General features: G+C 49.9%; 1 protein-coding gene across 1 annotated transcript in view; it reads right to left on the reverse strand.

The window, feature by feature from the left end:
- The window catches only part of LOC146839285 (uncharacterized), a 161,394-nt gene extending 142,835 nt beyond the window's left edge, over positions 1 to 18,559 (reverse strand). Inside the window, exons 1-2 of the mRNA XM_085650762.1 lie at positions 18,428 to 18,559; positions 6,784 to 8,639 (exon numbers count right to left, since the gene is read on the reverse strand). Of these exons, the coding sequence (XP_085506888.1) occupies positions 6,784 to 8,608 (1,825 nt within the window). The 5' untranslated portion in view covers positions 8,609 to 8,639; positions 18,428 to 18,559. The remainder of the gene's footprint in view (positions 1 to 6,783; positions 8,640 to 18,427) is intronic.
- Positions 18,560 to 18,948: the final 389 nt, after the last annotated feature.

The following is an 18,948-nucleotide window of genomic DNA, read 5'->3' on the forward strand; positions in this document are numbered from 1 at the left end:
TGCTGGACCGCCTAACTCCCGTCACCCCCCCTCATTGTCTTTGGAGAGAATACCACAGAGGCCTATGATATGCAATGAGTTAGAAACCGTAGTGACTAGACAATATCAGAGACACCTATGACATGCTAGTGTTAGGCAATGTAGCGAAGCTGTAATATCACCTGTGATACGCCAGTGTTAGGCAATGTAGCGAGCGAGTACTGTCAGAGACCTGTGATACGCTAGTGTTAGGCTAATTTGAGCGATGCTGTAATATCACAGAGGCCTGTGATACGCTAGTTATTCAGTGTAGCGAGTGAGTACTATCATAGTGGCCTATGATACGCTAGTGTTAGCCAAAGTAGCGATGCTGTAATATCACAGAGACATGTGATAAGCTAGTGTTAGGCAATGTTGCGATGCTGTAATATCACAGACACATGTGATAAGCTAGTGTTCGGCAATGTTGCGATGCTGTATTATCACAGAGACATGTGATAAGCTAGTGTTAGGCAATGTTGCGATGCTGTAATATCACAGAGACATGTGATAAGCTAGTGTTAGGCAATGTTGCGATGCTGTAATATCACAGACATGTGATAAGCTAGTGTTAGGCAATGATGCGATGCTGTAATATCACAGAGACATGTGATAAGCTAGTGTTAGGCAATGTTGCGATGCTGTAATATCACAGAGACATGTGATAAGCTAGTGTTAGGCAATGTTGCGATGCTGTAATATCACAGACATGTGATAAGCTAGTGTTAGGCAATGTTGCGATGCTGTAATATCACAGAGACATGTGATAAGCTAGTGTTAGGCAATGTTGCGATGCTGTAATATCACAGACATGTGATAAGCTAGTGTTAGGCAATGATGCGATGCTGTAATATCACAGAGACATGTGATAAGCTAGTGTTAGGCAATGTTGCGATGCTGTAATATCACAGAGACATGTGATAAGCTAGTGTTAGGCAATGTTGCGATGCTGTAATATCACAGACATGTGATAAGCTAGTGTTAGGCAATGTTGCGATGCTGTAATATCACAGAGACATGTGATAAGCTAGTGTTAGGCAATGATGCGATGCTGTAATATCACAGAGGCCTGTGATACCTAGTATTAGGCAAATGTAGCAATGCCGTAATATCACAGAGACCTGTGATATGATAGTTATTCAATGTATTGAGTGAGTACTATCCTAGAGAGCTGCGATACGCTAGTGTTAGGCAATGTAGCGACGCTGTAATATTGTAGAGACCTGTGATATCCTAGTATTAGGTGATGTAGAGACGCTGTAATATCATACAGACCTGTGATATGCTACTTAGTCAGTGTAGTTAGTGGGTACTATCAAAGAGACCTGTGATACGCTGTATTAGGCAATATAGCGATGCTATAATATCACAGAGACTTGCGATTATGCTACTTACCCAGTGTAGCGAGTAGTTACTATCAATCAAGGTTCTTCTAAAGAGCGACTACTCTCCTGTTCTTAATGCACCGAGTGAGGGGTGGAGGAGGATCTGCAGTTCAGTCAAAGAAGGTCTCGAGGTCTTTCCTAAATTGCAGCAGCGATGTGGACTGCTTGAGGTGCAGAGGCAGGGACTTCCAGGTCTTTGCAGAAAGGCAGGAGAAGGATCTTCCTCCAGCGGTGGTCCTTTGGATCAGTGGGATGGTGGCCAGGGCCAGTTGGGCGGAGGGGAGATGTCTGGTAGGAGTGTAGAAGTTGAGGCAGTGGTTGAGGTATGCAGGTCCGGCGTTGCGGAGGACTTTGTAGGCGTGCGTGAGGAGCTTGAAAGGAATTCTTTTGTTGCTAGCCAGTGAAGGTCTCTCAGGTGGCCGGTGATGTGGCTGCGGCATGGGATGTTCAGTATGAGTCTGGCAGGGGCGTTCTGGAAATTCTGCAGTTTCGTTTGGAGTTTGAGTGGTGCCGGCATGGAGTGCATTGCTGTAGTCAAATCTGCTGCTGACAACCGCAGAGCATGTGGAAGCAGGAGGACGACACAGCATTGATTTGGCGGTTCACGGAGAGTGAGGAGTCTAGGAGGGTACCGAGGTTTCGCGAGTGGTTCCGTGGGAATCAGGGGGAGGAGGGGGTTCTGAGGACTGCGGGCCACCAGGAGCCGTTCCAGGCAGAGGGGTTGGAACCCAGGCTGAGGACTTTGGTCCTGTCTGAGTTAAGCTTGAGGCAGCTGTCCTTCATCGAAGTGGGGACTGCCATCATCCCGTAGGGAAAGTTGCTCTTGGTGGCTGTGGGTTTGTCTGTGAGGCAGAGAATCCGCTGGGTGTCATCCACGTAGGAGACGATGTGGAGCCCGTGGCGTCTGATGATGGCTGAACGCGAGGTCACGTAGATGTTAAAGAGGGTAGGGCTCAGGGAGGATCCCTGAGGCCCTCTGCAGCTCTTCTCTGTGGGTTCCGAGTTGAACGGTGGAAGTCTGACACTGTGTTCAGCAGGTGAGGAAGGAGCACATACATTCTAGGGCTTTGTTGTGATTTCCAGCAGGAAGGATGAGGGCAGTAGTTTCACCTCGGACAATGTAAAGCCTGCATACTGACCATTGAAAGCAAACAGTAATGCTATAAACACCACACCATAGACTTACCGGTACATACCAACTGTAATTCCACAGACGTGATCTATGCCATTCTATGTCCTTGCAATGAGATGCACATATGACATACCAGACAGGAAGTCAGGACTCTTGCAACATTGTAGTAGAATACGATGTCGCACAGTGGGACCACCCTTGGTGGATCATTATCAAACACAAGGACACCAACCCCAGTCTGTGAGGTGGGTGGTCCTGGAAAAGGTTTCCTTGGGAGCAAGGGGTGTGAAAATATATTCCATCCTTAATGTACATGATGGCTACAGGTAATAATGGTTTAAATGAACACGATGCTACTAGTGCCCAACTCTCCTTTTTGAATACTGAATAAAGCCCAGTTTGTTATTTCTTGATATCAGGTGAAACCTGGTACAGTAAGATCTACATTTTTCTTGCATGTGCCCATCTCGTACCTTATCTTGCCAATTGAACTATGTTCTCACAAAAAAGTGCCTATCTTTTGTTTTTATGCTCTTAGGTGCGTTCATTGCCTCACACTGCTATTAGTGGAAATCTCGGCTTTCACCAATTATGGAAATGTTACATTCACAATGTATACTTCTGCATTCTCGCATCGTGTGGGATTCTCTGTTATTTCATCATTATCAGAATTGCACGCAGCCTTCGACTTCATATTGACCAGATATTCTCCCTATCCAACCACATTTGAGTGCCCCTGAACTTTCAACGTTTTCCCGTAAACATCTGGTATAGGGTTACCACGTTATGTTATTCCATATTATTTTTTATTATATTTTCTGGACACTTTTCAACAGCACTGGAGCAGCCCCATCCCGGCTGCACCCAACGTCTCCTTGTACAGCCTCAGTTGGGCTCGGTCTGACCAGTCTCTGCTGAGTTGGGCGTGAGACAGAGGTTCCTTTAGAGCAGCGACCTATCCCTGGAAGTTGAGGCCTACTGTGTCTCCTTGTACAGCCTCAGTTGGGCTCGGTCTGACCAGTCTCTGCTGAGTCAGCGTGAGACAGAGGTTCCTTTAGAGCAGTGACCTATCCCTGGAAGGTGAGGCCTACTGTGTCTCCTTGTAAAGCCTCAGTTGGGCTCAGTCAGACCAGTCTCTGCTGAGTTGGGCGTGAGACAGAGGTTCCTTTAGAGCAGCGACCTATCCCTGGAAGTTGAGGCCTACTGTGTCTCCTTGTACAGCCTCAGTTGGGCTCGGTCAGACCAGTCTCTGCTGAGTTTGCGTGAGACGGAGGTTCCTTTAGAGCAGCGACCTATCCCTGGAAGGTGAGGCCTACTGTGTCTCCTTGTACAGCCTCAGTTGGGCTCGTTCAGACCAGTCTCTGCTGAGTCAGCGTGAGACAGAGGTTCCTTTAGAGCAGCGACCTATCCCTGGAAGGCGAGGCCTACTGTGTCTCCTTGTACAGCCTCAGTTGGGCTCAGTCAGACCAGTCTCTGCTGAGTTGGGCGTGAGACAGAGGTTCCTTTAGAGCAGCGACCTATCCCTGGAAGGTGAGGCCTACTGTGTCTCCTTGTACAGCCTCAGTTGGGCTCGGTCAGACCAGTCTCTGCTGAGTTGGGCGTGAGACAGAGGTTCCTTTAGAGCAGCGACCTATCCCTGGAAGGTGAGGCCTACTGTGTCTCCTTGTACAGCCTCAGTTGGGCTCGGTCAGACCAGTCTCTGCTGAGTCGGCGTGAGACAGAGGTTCCTTTAGAGCAGCGACCTATCCCTGGAAGGTGAGGCCTACTGTGTCTCCTTGTAAAGCCTCAGTTGGGCTCAGTCAGACCAGTCTCTGCTGAGTCAGCGTGAGACAGAGGTTCCTTTAGAGCAGCGACCTATCCCTGGAAGGTGAGTCCTACTGTGTCTCCTTGTACAGCCTCAGTTGGGCTCGGTCAGACCAGTCTCTGCTGAGTCAGCGTGAGACAGAGGTTCCTTTAGAGCAGCGACCTATCCCTGGAAGGTGAGTCCTACTGTGTCTCCTTGTACAGCCTCAGTTGGGCTCGGTCAGACCAGTCTCTGCTGAGTCGGCGTGAGACAGAGGTTCCTTTAGAGCAGCGACCTATCCCTGGAAGGTGAGGCCTACTGTGTCTCCTTGTAAAGCCTCAGTTGGGCTCGGTCTGACCAGTCTCTGCTGAGTCAGCGTGAGACAGAGGTTCCTTTAGAGCAGCGACCTATCCCTGGAAGGTGAGGCCTACTGTTGTTGGAGCTGCACAGTTCTGTTTTCATCTCTACCGAGGTGACAGGCATTGCTGGCCTTCCATTGCACGAATCGATCCTTCACTACGGATTCAGACTTGAGTTGACACCGGGATTCTTGGCCGTCTATCGCCCGTATTTATGCAAGGTCACAGATATCAATTTCCCATTGCGATATGCACTTCATCGCATGATTGAGTAGTTCACCACGCCATGGGTTGATAGGATACTACACATATGGATTCAGGTTTTCAGTCTTAAGGTGACATCGGCATTTTTGACCCTTTATTGCCCGTATTGTTCCACTGCCACGGAGTCAGACTTGAGACGAAACTGGCATTGTTGGCAGTCTACCAACCGTATTTATTTACTGTCACAGACAATGATTTCTTAGTGTGTTATGCACCTGATTGCACGTTTGAGCTGTCCACCACGCTTTGTGTTGCTACGATACTACATATATGGATTGCATGGATTCCCGACTCGTTCTGGCTGGGCCCCCTTGTGCTAACGTAGAAACTACCTTTAATGTCTGTTGTGAGAAGGTTTCACGTACCTTCAGATCTCTTTTCTTTCTCTACATTAATGCAGTTCTACGAACAAGGATTGTCGTGAGATTGTGGGATCTGTGGATCCACAAACCTATATTTATGGTTTGCATGGATACGTGATTGCGAAAATTTGTGTCCCCGCCCGTTTATTAAGTAAGTTCATTACAATTAGGTCTGACATTTTTTGGCCTTTTGACCTAGTCACTGTTCTTTTAATGTTCGTTCTCTTTAACTTAGAAGTCTGATTCCCCTCACTACCGCCTGATTGGGTAATTTATTTCCCTTCTTAAGAGCATTCACTTCCCGTGATTAGGCCGCATATCAGTAACATGGAGTATTCAATGGATTTCAGGTGCTCCCTTTTCTGTCCTGATGAAGACCCCACGGAAAGGATTGAACAACCTTGAACATTGACAGGGGTTGAAACGTTGACTACTTTTCTCCTTAAGCCAAGCTCCGATGACTGAAATGGAGTGTCCGTGTCCCTGCATTGCTATGTGTCTATGTCTTAGCATATTGCCGGTTATAGGCTGGACAGGTTCAACGATGTAAATATAATGTATATGTCACATCCTGAGCCCCCCCTTTTTTTCTCCTCTACCTGAGCACCTTCTCTTGTCTCAAATATATCGACAATTGTAATATCTTAAAGGAGCGATTGATAGCTTGAAATAAACTGCATGCATTGCAGATTTAAAACACAGTTTTGTGAATGCCATTATCTTTTTGCTCTTCTGCTACTTTGACCAATTTTCTATTGTACAGGAGTTTTGACCTGGGTCTGGTAGCATTTCGGGTTACACCACTGATACTTAACACTTAAAACAATTCATAACTAACTTGGGACTGAACTAGAAGTCGGTGGGTGAACTCACAAGTCACACATAACAATCACTTTCTGTATCGGTCTTTCAAAACATGGAGGTGTGCACTCTTGAACAACCCTGCAATGACAAGAACATCCCTGGTCAGCCCTCCTGTTGAGGCTGAATACAGACTAGGATTTTTATATCAGGAATTGGAGACGACTGCGTCTTACCCAATACAACTGTGCAACAGGAAACAGTTCCGTCTCTAGACTGCGCATGTCTGCTATTCTCAATGACCACCACATCACATGCATCCAACTATTAAGTTTGATTCCAGCCAGTAATTCCTCCCATGAATGGCGCTATTTCCAGTTCCTCAGCCTGGAATGGGGACGGACAAGGAAGGACGAGAGCTACTGGCCTGCTTGTCTCATGCAGAGTCCCATAACCAGGTCTGTTTCTGCACAGGAAGGATGCAGTCCTGTGTGGAAACAGAAAAGAGTGCAGGGACACATCTGCACTCAGCGTACTCTGGGGTCAGTATCGCTCAGGGGGTTCCACCCAAACCATATTAATCCCCTCGAAGACTTACTAAAATCTACACATATGCATTTTGGAGAGGTTACATGTGTTAGTACGCACTCTGGGTGTCTATGTATAGCGAAACACATACCTGGGGTGGCTTTGGACGGCAATAAATGTGACTGTGTTGGTCCTGTCTCCATTGAGTCTGCGGGGGCGTCTTCATCTGCAGTAATTGTCTCCAGTTCTACGCATGATGGGGGCACAGGCGGACCCCGCTCTTCAGGACAGCACAGTTCTGCCTTGCAGTTCTGATGTTGATGCTGTGATTCAGGGTGCAGTAGGTCGAGTATGCAGCTCTGATCTGAACCCTGTGCATCAGTACAAGCTGGTTCTAGCTTGTAGTTCTGATTTGAATCCTGCTCCTCTGGGTGTAGTGGTTCCACCGTGTTGTTCTGATCCGTTTTTTGTGCTTCAGGAAGCACCGATTCACTCTCTCGATCCTGTGCAGCAGTGTGCAGTGGTTCGACCTTGTAGTTCTGATCCGAACCCTGTGCATCTGCACAGGCTGGTTCTAACTTCTGGCTCTGATCTGGTTCCTGTGCTTCAGGGCACATTGATTCTAGCTCGCAGTTCATGTTTGGGTCCTGTACATAAGGAGGTTCCTGCTTCAAGCATAGGTGTTGCTGGAGGCACTGGGTTTGTTGTGACCCCAAGCCACCAAAAGACAACAGCCCAGACTCTAAGTTTTCATCTGGTGCCATCCCATCAGGTGACACGGGTTGTAGGCTGCGGTTCTCCTGGGGATCTTGGAAATCAAAACACATCAATTCTTCCTCCAAGGGATCATCAGGTCCCTTCCTATCTGGAAGCGTGGGTTCTACACAGTGGTTTTTCTGTGGTTCGCGTCCATCATGAAATAGTGGGTGTGGGCAGAGGTTCTGTTGTTGGTCCCAGCTATAAGTAGACAATGGGGATGGTTCTTGCTTCAGGGGCTCATCTGGTTCCCTCTTTTCTGGGAACGCTGACTGTACGCTCTGGTCTTGCTCTGATGCCTGGCCAACAACAAATTCAGAGTGAAGACACAGGTTTGCCTCCAGTGATCTGCCTGGACGATCTGTCTGAGGGCATCTGGAGAGAGTACAATCCTGCTGTAGTCCATTTCCATCTGGAAACCCAGGCTGCAAGCACTGGTCCTGCTGCAACTCGTGTACAGGCTGCATGCACTGGTCTCGCTGCGACTCGTGTACATCTGGAAACCCAGGCTGCAAGCACTGGTCCTGCTGCGACTCGTGTACATCTGGAAACCCAGGTTGCATGCACTGGTCCTGCTGCGACTCGTGTACATCTAGAAACCCAGGCTGCATGCCCTGGTCTCGCTTTGACTCGTGTACATCTGGAAACCCAGGTTGCAAGCACTGGTCCTGCTGTTGGTCACGTTGGTCTGGCAACAGTGGCTGTAGACAAAGGCTTGGCTCATCAGTGCGCACATGAACATAGGTCGGAGAAGAGAGTGTACAGTTCTGCTTTGGTGCATGCCCATCAGAAAACACCGTCTGAAGACGCAAGCTCGGTCGACCTGGCCTGTCCAGTTGAGGTGTCGCAGGAGACCGGCTAACAGCACAATCTCTAATGCTCGCTGGACAGACCACCTCCAAAGACACACCACCATTATCTAGGTAACCTCGATCCTTTTCTATCCAGATTTTCTTAATCAGCCCAGCGACTCTAGAAGGAACGTCCTCCACAGAATTCAGCAAGTTATCCAGTTTGGCTTCCAACTCCTCCAGCATGGATAAAAGGATAATGTGGGGCAGGTTTTCCGAAAGCGGTTCCAACTCCTGGCCCCTCTGAGCATCATTTCGGGATCTTGAAGCTGAGACGTCATGGAGAGGATAAGATGGGACTGTGGCTCTTACGGATTCACGTGAACACTGCGCTGTCACTTTCTTTCCTGGAGCCCGTCTTCTGCCCATTCTGGTACTTTGATTTTCAAGTCTCAAGTGTCTGCAGAGGGGAGGAAAAGAGAAAAGACAACACGTTATCACAGGACAGCTGGGTCAAAATACTCCTTCCTGTCTCACCAAGCCCGGTGTGAACAGAGAACATTGCTCATTTCTAAAACCAGAAAAAAATGGAATCATTACAATTTCACAATGCCCATAACCTAGTCCATATATTATGAAAGAAACTGATTCAAAACGTGTTTCCAGCACAATAAGCTTGATTTCGATCTTGGCAGTATGGTTTAGCCGTCACTTTTTCGACTTGATTAACTGCGTGCCTTCTTGGCGGTCCATCCACTCTATTAAGATGTTGGCGGGTCCATAGACAAAAACGCCAGCGTTCCACCGACTCCGCCAGGAATTGTCAACTGAATTGATGGCGTAAGAGGCAGAAGCGGCTGTCGGAGGCACTCCAGCGAAGATGATCGGTGAGCTAATCACGTAGTAGCTTTCGGTCGACTTATCTTGCTGGTGTTTTCCACTATCTTTAATCCCTTCATGGAGGTACCGCCTTTGCTGCTTCGACAGTACCATGTTGCCAAATGATTCCGTTGTCGCAGGAATCCGAGGTAAGCTACTTTTACATTTGTCTTACTATGAATCATGTGTTGACAATTGCTGTAGCCTTACGTATTTTTGCATCGCACTAACATTCGATTTCTTTCTCCTGTGTAATGCAGTAGTGTTCATCTCACAATTTAACAACGTCAAATGAATACATCTGTAATGACACTTGAAAACATATTTTGTGGCTATGGTGCCTGTGGGTGTGCATTCAATAGTGTGTGAATGTTGTTTCTGTGGTATACAATAGGTAACAAAAAGGGGCATGACACTACCTACATATGTATTTAGAAGCACACACAACATGTGTATGGACACATTAATAATACCAGTCTCCACTCCACCAGGGACTCATTCCATCAGCAGACCACCGCTAGGACACCGCCAGCACAACGGGGATATCTAAATAGGCTTGGCACAATACCGCCAGCCTGATGGAGACGGAGTCATGTTAGCCAGCAGAGAAGACCGCCGCGTCGGTGGTAGTGTGCCGCTTATGTGACGGAAAACAGTCTGTCGGTGTGGATAACGGTTCTGCCAGCACACATCTAAATACAGCAGGCGGGATTTCGGCAACTCAACGGAGTACGTGAAACTGCTGCTACGGAGCGACGCCAGGAGTACCGACAAGATCTGAATCGGGCCCTATGTCTGTTCCGTGCTCTGTCCAAATTATACACTAAGCACCGAAAAAAGAATTGCAGCAATCAAAGGTTTATAGAACCATAGAAGACAAGACTGCGCTAGCACTGTACAGCCCCCGTTCGAAATAATCGGGGACGTGACTGAAGCACGTGCCAGCATACCAAACCTCAACTGGATCGGCAAAATGCTGGTTATGTGATTGCATATAAAAAGAGGGTGCTCAACCTGGGGTTTCTTGGCACTGAAACAGAAATACATAAAAGGGGAGACAACAAATCAGACCAGGGAAGAATCTAGCATGAGTAGGCTTGTAGGTTTTGAGATTTCTGGAAAAACACTTTAAGTTAGATTCAAATGGATTTAGCCGGGAGAGAGATCCGTATGGAAGGAGCTTGTTCGACAAAGCTGCGTCCACCTGATCTGATCTTCTGTAATTTCGGAATAGACAGTAAATTCAAGTGAGGAGATCTCTGGTTTGGTACGGGTGTATGCATTTCCACCTGGTTTACAATGAAGTGAGGGGCTCTCAACCCTTTAGAGCTGAGGCAGAGGGTCTTAGAGGGGATTTGTTATTTTAATATAGGTGTGGCGTGTGTCCACCACGGTAGAGGATGTAGTAAACAAGCTGTGTCGCTGTGAATCGCTTGTGGTCTATGAATGGTGATACTGGGTATTCTTACATATACTCGGTTGGCATAATGCGATCTAGATAGGACTGCGGCCGCCGCTATTGCTTTTCTCGCCTAAAGTCAGAGGAGGGGGGTTAGTTTCTGAAGTGGTTTCAGCACAAATCTGCATTTAGATCCCACGGCTGGTTGTGGTTATGATTACTATCGATTTACGAAGGTTTCCCGTGCCGGGCATCAGCTGGGAGAACCTTTGATGGAGGGGCCAGGATACCCCCGGATCTCTCCCATGTGATCCGCCGCATGGGGAAAATACGGGAGAGAGTGGTCAGGCGTGTCCTTAGAAGAGCGCCCTGTGCCCCAAACATTGATGTATGGCTTCTGGAGGGCGGCTGTATATTGCGATCCAATCTCTACCATGAAGATAGGTTCATTTCTATGCAAGAAGCCCAGGAAACGTTTGCCCAAGGGACAGGCCAATTCCTGCAATATGCAACGATAGCAGCGACGGCTAGACAACTATGGCCCTTGTTTCCGGAACACACTAACACTCTTTACATTTTTGACGATGGCGGGGTCGTAAACTAATTAGACACTTCTATTGGGCATTACGCTCCAATAAACGACTAAAGCTCCTTCCAATCGAAATGGCTTGGCAGCGGCATATTGAAGACCCAGCGAGAGTGGCTCAGGATACATGCGCGAGTAAAAAGGAGGCGGTGTGTGCCTGTTTTAAGCTAATACAATAACATATTATACACATGACCTGCCTCTCCCCCAAACGCCTATACAGTATATATCCCACAAGAGACCCGAACCACCACACAGAGATCGCAGACTTTCTACATGCGATTTGGCACTGCCCAAGGATACAGGGCTTTTGGGCTGAGGTTTTAGTTCAATTACAGGAGGCCATTGGCTGGGATATTCCTCAGACTATATGTGCGTGTCTGCTGGACCTTCTCCAGAGAGCCCAAAAGGGAGCTCAGTAGACAATACACTATGCTAGGCTCCCTATAGCTAAGAGGCGAATTGCAATCCGTTGGATGAGTCCCCGGGCTCCGATGAGGGTGGCCTGGGAGGTTGATCTAGTGGAGTGGGTGTGGCGTTTGCATGTTTAAATTTCCACTTGAGAAGGATGAGAAAAGACCCTAAAGCACAGGAGGTCCTAGCCGCTTGGGCTGAGAGAACTCTGGGCCTACTCACTCACCCATTTTCTCAAGAGGGGAACATGCCGGAGAGAATGGGGGTGAGCGAATGACACCCAGGGGAGGAGAGAGAAACTCTTACAGCTGGGCAGATGATGACCTACGGGGGACTGCCATGTTCAGACTGACTCCGTAAACACGATCAATCTATTGTGAAAGATATTGTACCCACTATGGAAGCTCAGGAGGTAGTGGGGGAGGGTGATTTGAAGGTTCAGGGTTAAGGTTTGCCCATTCTATCTGAGTGATGATCGGACTGATTGGCGCTCATGGGTCAGTCGACTGTTGCTGTATTCGTTGAATAACGGATGGTTATGCCCGACTGCCTTATGCATGAATTGCCTTTGACTATTAAATTGAAAATAAAGATTATTATAGATTATCAAGCCCAGCTTTTAGCTGTGGGTTTAGGCTGCGGCAGCAATCTCATTTTTGTTGGCGAGTGAACGTTAGTTCAAAAGATTGGTCTTATTCTTTAGAACTACAATCTCAGTTTTGTCCATATTCAACAAGTGAGATCGTATGTTTTGTACGGGTGTATGCATTTCCACCTGGCTTTCAATCTCAACTCTTTGGAGGGGAGGCAGAGTGTCTTAGAGCAGATTTGTTATTTTAATATGGGTGCGCATGTGTCCACCTCAGAAGATGATATAGCAAACAAGCTGTGTCGCCGTGAATTGCTTGTAGTCTATGAATGGTGGTATTGGGTAATCTTAAATATACTCGGTTCGCATAATGCGATCTAGTTTGGATTACGGACGCTGTTATCGCTTTTCTTGCCTAAAGTGGGAGCAGTGGAGATATTTTCTTAAGTAGTTTTAGTATAAATATGCATTTAGATCCTACTGCTGGCTGTTATTATCGATCACTCCCAGTCTTTTAGCTGGAGGTTTGGGCTTCTTGGTTATATCCAGGACTTCTCCCATCATTTACAGTTACAGAAGCTCTACAGCATTTTGAAACGCGCTTGGAGCGATAGCTTGAGCTACTTATTTGCTGAAAACGCTCTGCAGGGGATTGCTCGAGACCTGGCTTTTAGATGGAGACACCGCACCGTCTGCGCCCAGATATCCTTGGGGTACGCTTTATAAATGCTGATTGATTGATGAGGTCAGAGATTCCATGACTGCTGGAGGGCAAGGGTCAGTTGGTGACCCGAATTTGACCTTGATCACAAATTCATGGAGCTTGTTTATTTCTTCAAACAAGGACAGGGTGGTAGAGTTCTTTTCAGACTCACCTTCCGAATTACTACTGCTGTAATAGTTTATACGATCTTTAATCCATTTTTTTGTTAAGAAAAAAATTATTTTGATTGTTAGTGAATGCTTCGATAGGAAACAGGGTAGTTCTGATTTTATCTAGGGATGACAAATCATTCAGGATATCATAAATCTTTATTATTTGCTCCTAAGATTTTAATAGCCTAGTAAGAAGACTTTGCATGTAGAGGTTGTGCTGTTATATTCTGCAAGTTCAGTTTTTAATTGTTTTTTCCTCTCTTAATCTTCTCATTTCTGCCAGTCTCGACTCAATGCAAGTTTCGCCTCCTTTAACTCTAGATTAAACCAGGGTACTGGCTTGGTGAGGTTAAGAACACGCTGTAGGATTTGCGGGATTTAGGACACTAGCATGTCTATGCCACAGAGTGAATTCTTTTTCTTGGGAGAGAATGTCTTCAATCAATGGGACGTGGGGGGGGGATAGGGAGAGTGTTGAGTGCGGAGATAGAGGCGGGTGGAGCTGATGAGCTATGTCCAGAGAAGACAAGACTGAGAAGGCGGGAGGTAAGTGCCTGGAGTAATGAGCTGGCTAGCCCTCGCCTGGTGTGGTAAAACTGTAGAGTGCTGGTCGACCCGACGGTTCACAGGGTTGGTCTGGATAAGACCTGTGGTCCCCCTGATGTACATTTTGCCTCCGCAAGTGAGACTTGGGTGAGACACTTCTAAAATCAACGGGGGGGAGGGGCAGCAGGAGGGGTACAGGGAGCCTTTGTCCACCAAGATACTACAAGAACTGATATCCCCACAGTAAATACGCCTTCAGGGATACTACGAGAGCTGGCACTACATAAACAGCACATGATCGAGATAAAACACCTGCTACAGGAGGCATCCACAATTGGAAAAATAAATCTGAAGCAGTTTTTCTTGTCATAGATGATATCCAAAAACCTTGCTTTTATAGAATACCTCAAATACACATGCAACACCACACTCCTCTGGGTCGGTCTATTGTGTAGCATAGGTTCGGCTTTAGAACATTTAGTCATCTTTGTTGACTGGTTACTTAAACTCCCAGTTAAATAAATGCCATCTTACATACAAGACACAAAACACATGTTGAACAGAATAAAAACCTTACCTCTCACCATAGAATGATAAAGAATGCTAGACCTGAACATAGAATCCCTGTACACCAGGATCCCACAAGAAGAGTGTGATAAGAAGACACCCACATTCACTTCGTATGTGAAGCATGGATGATAGTGCTTAGGAACATGTAAGGTGGGCACCAACGTCGGGTGCCTACCCCCTTTCCTACAACTATAATCGAATCCTTGAAGCATTTCAATGGTCATCTTTTATCAGGGTGCTCTGGACACCACTGCACAGAAATGCTAGGAATAGAAACAGGGACTGTGACTGTCAGGCGGAGTCAGGCCGCTGGAATTTGATGCTCTTTCGCACTAGGAGGCCCTGGGTAACATGTCGCTGCTGATCGGCGGTCTCTAACTGCCTTTCTTTACTGGGGATGAGTGACCCTGGGTGAGGAGCCTGGGAAGCTCTTCGGGGGCCCCGCACACGCTCAAGAAGGCACCAGCTGACATGGAGCCTTCCAGCCCAGCCACGAGGAGCTCGGCCTCTGCAGAGAAGATGTCTTCCCCAGTGAGCCACATGGAGTAGCGAATAAGAGCAGCCAGGTCCTGGCTGGTCATACATTTCAGTGCCTCGGACCGATGTGAGTGGTGCCGAAGAGCCTGGGGCACCTGAGGCTTCTGGAGGTCCCTACCTGCGCCTGACATTCACTCCAGGGGGCAACCAACCGAAGAGTCCTAATGGTGACTGCGTCCCAGCCCAGTGGCGGTGATGGGCAAGCATCGCAGTGGGTCATCGGGCCTCACAGTGGACCCAGACGGCTCCGATACACAAGGTTCCCTGCAACCCCCCCCCCCCACGGTCATTGTAACAGACGCATATGCGGTGGGCCAAGGGGAGCCAGGAACACCCAATGGCAGCCATGATCCGCCCTTGCGCATCACCTATGGCCATAATCCCCAGTGAGTATATGCCCCCGAGACACCAAAGCGGCGAGAAAAGCATAACTAGGAGCAACTACAACAGGAAGCAGCCTCCCCCCTCTGCCTACCGCATCGGATGCTTCCCATCTGAGGGAGTTTCAGATCCTGCGCTCCCTCAAGGAGGCCACTGGCCAGAAGCACCCACCAACGCTCACCCTGCTTCACCCCAGAAAACCCACGGGATGAAGGTCCGTCCTGCTGTCCTGGGCCACCAATGATTGGCAGGGGGGGCTTGGCTAAACTGACTTTTTTTGGACTTGAGTAATTGTTATGTCATGTTATTCATTCTTGTAAGGTGCAACAGCTACCCGAAGGTTTCCCGGCGCCGCCTGACAGGAGCAGAAGGATGGAAGACCTATTGATTAAACAGCCAGGTTTTTAAGCCCTTTAGGAAATTCCCATAAACTGTTCGATTTCGAAATGGCAGAGGGAGGGAGTTCCACATAGAGGGGCCCAGGCAAGAAAAAGACAGACCCCCCATTCGCGTAATTGCCACCAACTAGGCCTAGATCCTGCACCACCCCTAGCATTGCCCCTCCCTGAGGCAGAGGAGATCGGGGTCACCCACCAGAAGGCCTTGCCACACATGAGATCGCAGGTGGCCTGCTGTTTCCTTGTCTCCCACGCCCAAGGGCCTCACTGCTGCCGTGAGCCCACGTGTAGGCATGCAACGCTTCTACAACGCCAATGGACAGCTTACAGGACCACCCCCAGCAGGAGACGGAGTGCCGCACCTACTCTTGCTATGCTTGGCCACTGCCTTTCCACTCTCATCGAATCTGCCCCACAGGACGTTGTCTGTGGCCAGGGGCTATCCATGCATCGCCCGGGAATGGTGTTCAGGAAACAGACGAGGCTCTTCACTGAGGTGGTCTCCCAGTCTAAATCTTCGTCCCTTTTGCAGGGACCCTTCGAGACCACGATGGACCTAATCCTCAAAGAAATAACATCAGTGTGTCACAGGCTGGAGACAATGGACGTGAAAACGACAGACCTCACTACCGAAAAGAAGTCGATTTGTGCCAAAATCCATGCCAAAATCTCTGAATTCCATGACAAAGTTGGTGCGCTGGACTACCGCCAATCTTCTCTCGAATCTAGGATCGAGCATCAAACTCCTGCCAGACAGACCTTGAACTCCGTGCCTTGCGCGACAAAATCGTGGACCTTGATGACCGGAGCCACACAGACAACAAATGCTTCTTCGGGATCCCTAGGAAGTTGGAGGGTACGGATGTCAGGGGCTTCCTTCACGACTTACTGATGACTGTCCTCAGAATCACTATCTCGTCTACACTCAAGATGCAGAGAGTGCATAGAATCTTGTCGCAACTTACCTCCACATCTTTCGGCCCAAGACCTGTCGTAGCCTGCTTTCTCTGACATGAGCAGGTGCCCATTGGCCCTAGGACTTCGATGATCACAAGATCCAAATAGCGGCGACTTCTCAAAGCACCCTCAATCTCGGGCCCTTCTTGCCCCCTCTGCCCCGGGCCCTCCCTCCTCGCACTCTCTGCCCCGGGCACTCTCTCCTTGCTCCCTCCGCCCTAGGCCCTCCCTCCCTCGCTTCCACTCCGGGTGCGGAGCTTCTGCTCCGGGTGCTGAAATTCCGGCTCGAGTGAGGATGTAAACTTAAGACAGTTGTAAGTGCATTCTGTGAATACCATGAGTAGTAAGTTTAGGGTTTTTGTCTCAGACTGGTTCTGTGAATCGGGCCCTACATTTTTACAGCAGGAAACCCCAAATTGCAGGAAACCACACAAAAACAATAAAACTATGAAAACTGGCAACAATGACATGCACAGACCAGTCAGCCACCAGGGGAGCAAGGAGAGCCATCAACCACTCCTGCTCAGTGGCATCTCCCTCCTCACGCACGTCTCTTTGTAAACGTCGCAATGCTTGGATAGCAAGAGTCACTGTCATGTTATCCAGTTCATTGCCTGAGATAAACATGCAGCAGATTGCACCGATTTTAGCACACGCCCCTCACTCCATTGCACTTGTAGGAAAGTGCCTCTTTCGACATAGTTAGCCCCCACTTTTTGTCTGATTCATGGTGTGATTTTGAATGTAAGTGCACTGCGTCCCGGCTAACGAGACTCCCAGTGCCAGATCTTTCCTAAAACTGCACCACGATTGGCACAACTTCAGCAACCCCTCTAAGCCCCTAGTAAATGGCACCCCTGGAACCTTGGGAATTGGGACTGAAGAGGATCCACTAGAGCTGCAGCACACATTGTGCCACCCTAGGGACACCTCACCAAGACCATGCAAAATGCCAATAACCCGGTTAAATCTTTATGCTAGGCTGTTCCTGGCCGGATGATATACCGGGGTGTGCTTGATCTGTATTCCGTTCCTCTCCATGAATGCATTCCATTTGTCTGACATAAATTGAGGCCTTGCCACACATGAGATCGCAGGTGGCCTGCTGTTTCCTTGTCTCCCACGCCCAAGGGCCTCACTGCTGCCGTGAGCCCACGTGTAGGCATGCAACACTTCTACAACGCCAATGGACAGCTTACAGGACCACCCCCAGCAGGAGACGGAGTGCCGCACCTCTTCTTGCTATGCTTGGCCACTGCCTTTCCACTCTCATCGAATCTGCCCCACAGGACGTTGTCTGTGGCCAGGGGCTATCCATGCATCGGCCGGGAATGGTGTTCAGGAAACAGACGAGGCTCTTCACTGAGGTGGTCTCCCAGTCTAAATCTTCGTCCCTTTTTCAGGGACCCTTCGAGACCGCGATGGACCGAATCCTCAAAGAAATAACATCAGTGTGTCGCAGGCTGGAGACAATGGATGTGAAAATGACAGACCTCACTACCGAAAAGAAGTCGATTTGTGCCAAAATCTCTGGGCCCTTCCTCGCTCCCTCCTCTGCCCCGGGCCCTCCCTCCCTCCCCCTCTGCCCCGGGCCCTCCCTCCTCTGCCCCGGGCCCGCCCTCCCTCCCTCCCTCCTCTGCCCCGGGCCCTCCCTCCCTCCCTCCCTCCTCTGCCCCGGGCCCTCCCTCCCCCTCTGCCCCGGGCCCTCCCCCTCTGCCCCGGGCCCTCCCTCCCTCCTCTGCCCCGGGCCCTCCCTCCCCCTCTGCCCCGGGCCCTCCCTCCCCCTCTGCCCCGGGCCCTCCCTCCCTCCCTCCTCTGCCCCGGGCCCTCCCTCCTCTGCCCCGGGCCCGCCCTCCCTCCCTCCCTCCCTCCCTCCCCCTCTGCCCCGGGCCCTCCCTCCCTCCCCCTCTGCCCCGGGCCCTCCCTCCCTCTCCCTCTGCCCCGGGCCCTCCCTCCCTCCCCCTCTGCCCCGGGCCCTCCCTCCCTCCCCCTCTGCCCCGGGCCCTCCCTCCCTCTCCCTCTGCCCCGGGCCCTCCCTCCCTCCCCCTCTGCCCCGGGCCCTCCCTCCTCTGCCCCGGGCCCTCCCTCCTCTGCCCCGGGCCCTCCTCAGACTCACGCTCTCTCCTCCGCTTCTCCTTCTGTAGAGCACCGAGGAGCAGTTTCGCTTGGGGGTCAGCGCCGGATGCTGCCGAGCTCCCCTAAGGCCTGTAGCTGGAAAAATGTCGAATCGTTTGCATCAGAGTCAGCACAAGCAGCGGAGGCCGAGGAGCTCCGCCTCCATTAAGTGTAGGAGACTCGGATCATCGGCGGCAGAGTCAGCACCAGCTGCGGGTCCCGGCCTCGCTCTCTTCCTGTCGGTGTAACAGTGTCCGGGTCAGCGGCGGCAGAGTCAGCACCAGCTGCGGGTCCCGGCCTCGCCCTCTTCTTTTCCTGTCAGTGGGAACAGTGTCCGGGTCAGCAGTGGCAGAGTCAGCACCAGCTGCGGGTCCCGGCCTCGTCCTTTTCTCTTCCTGTCGGTGTAACAGTGTCCGGGTCAGCGGCGGCAGAGTCAGCACCAGCTGCGGGTCCCGGCCTCGTCCTTTTCTCTTCCTGTTGGTGTAACAGTGTCTGGGTCAGTGGCGGCAGAGTCAGCAGCAG

The sequence above is a fragment of the Triturus cristatus genome, chromosome 4_1 (assembly GCF_964204655.1).
Source record: "Triturus cristatus chromosome 4_1, aTriCri1.1, whole genome shotgun sequence".
In the NCBI taxonomy this organism is placed as follows: Eukaryota; Metazoa; Chordata; class Amphibia; order Caudata; family Salamandridae; genus Triturus; species Triturus cristatus.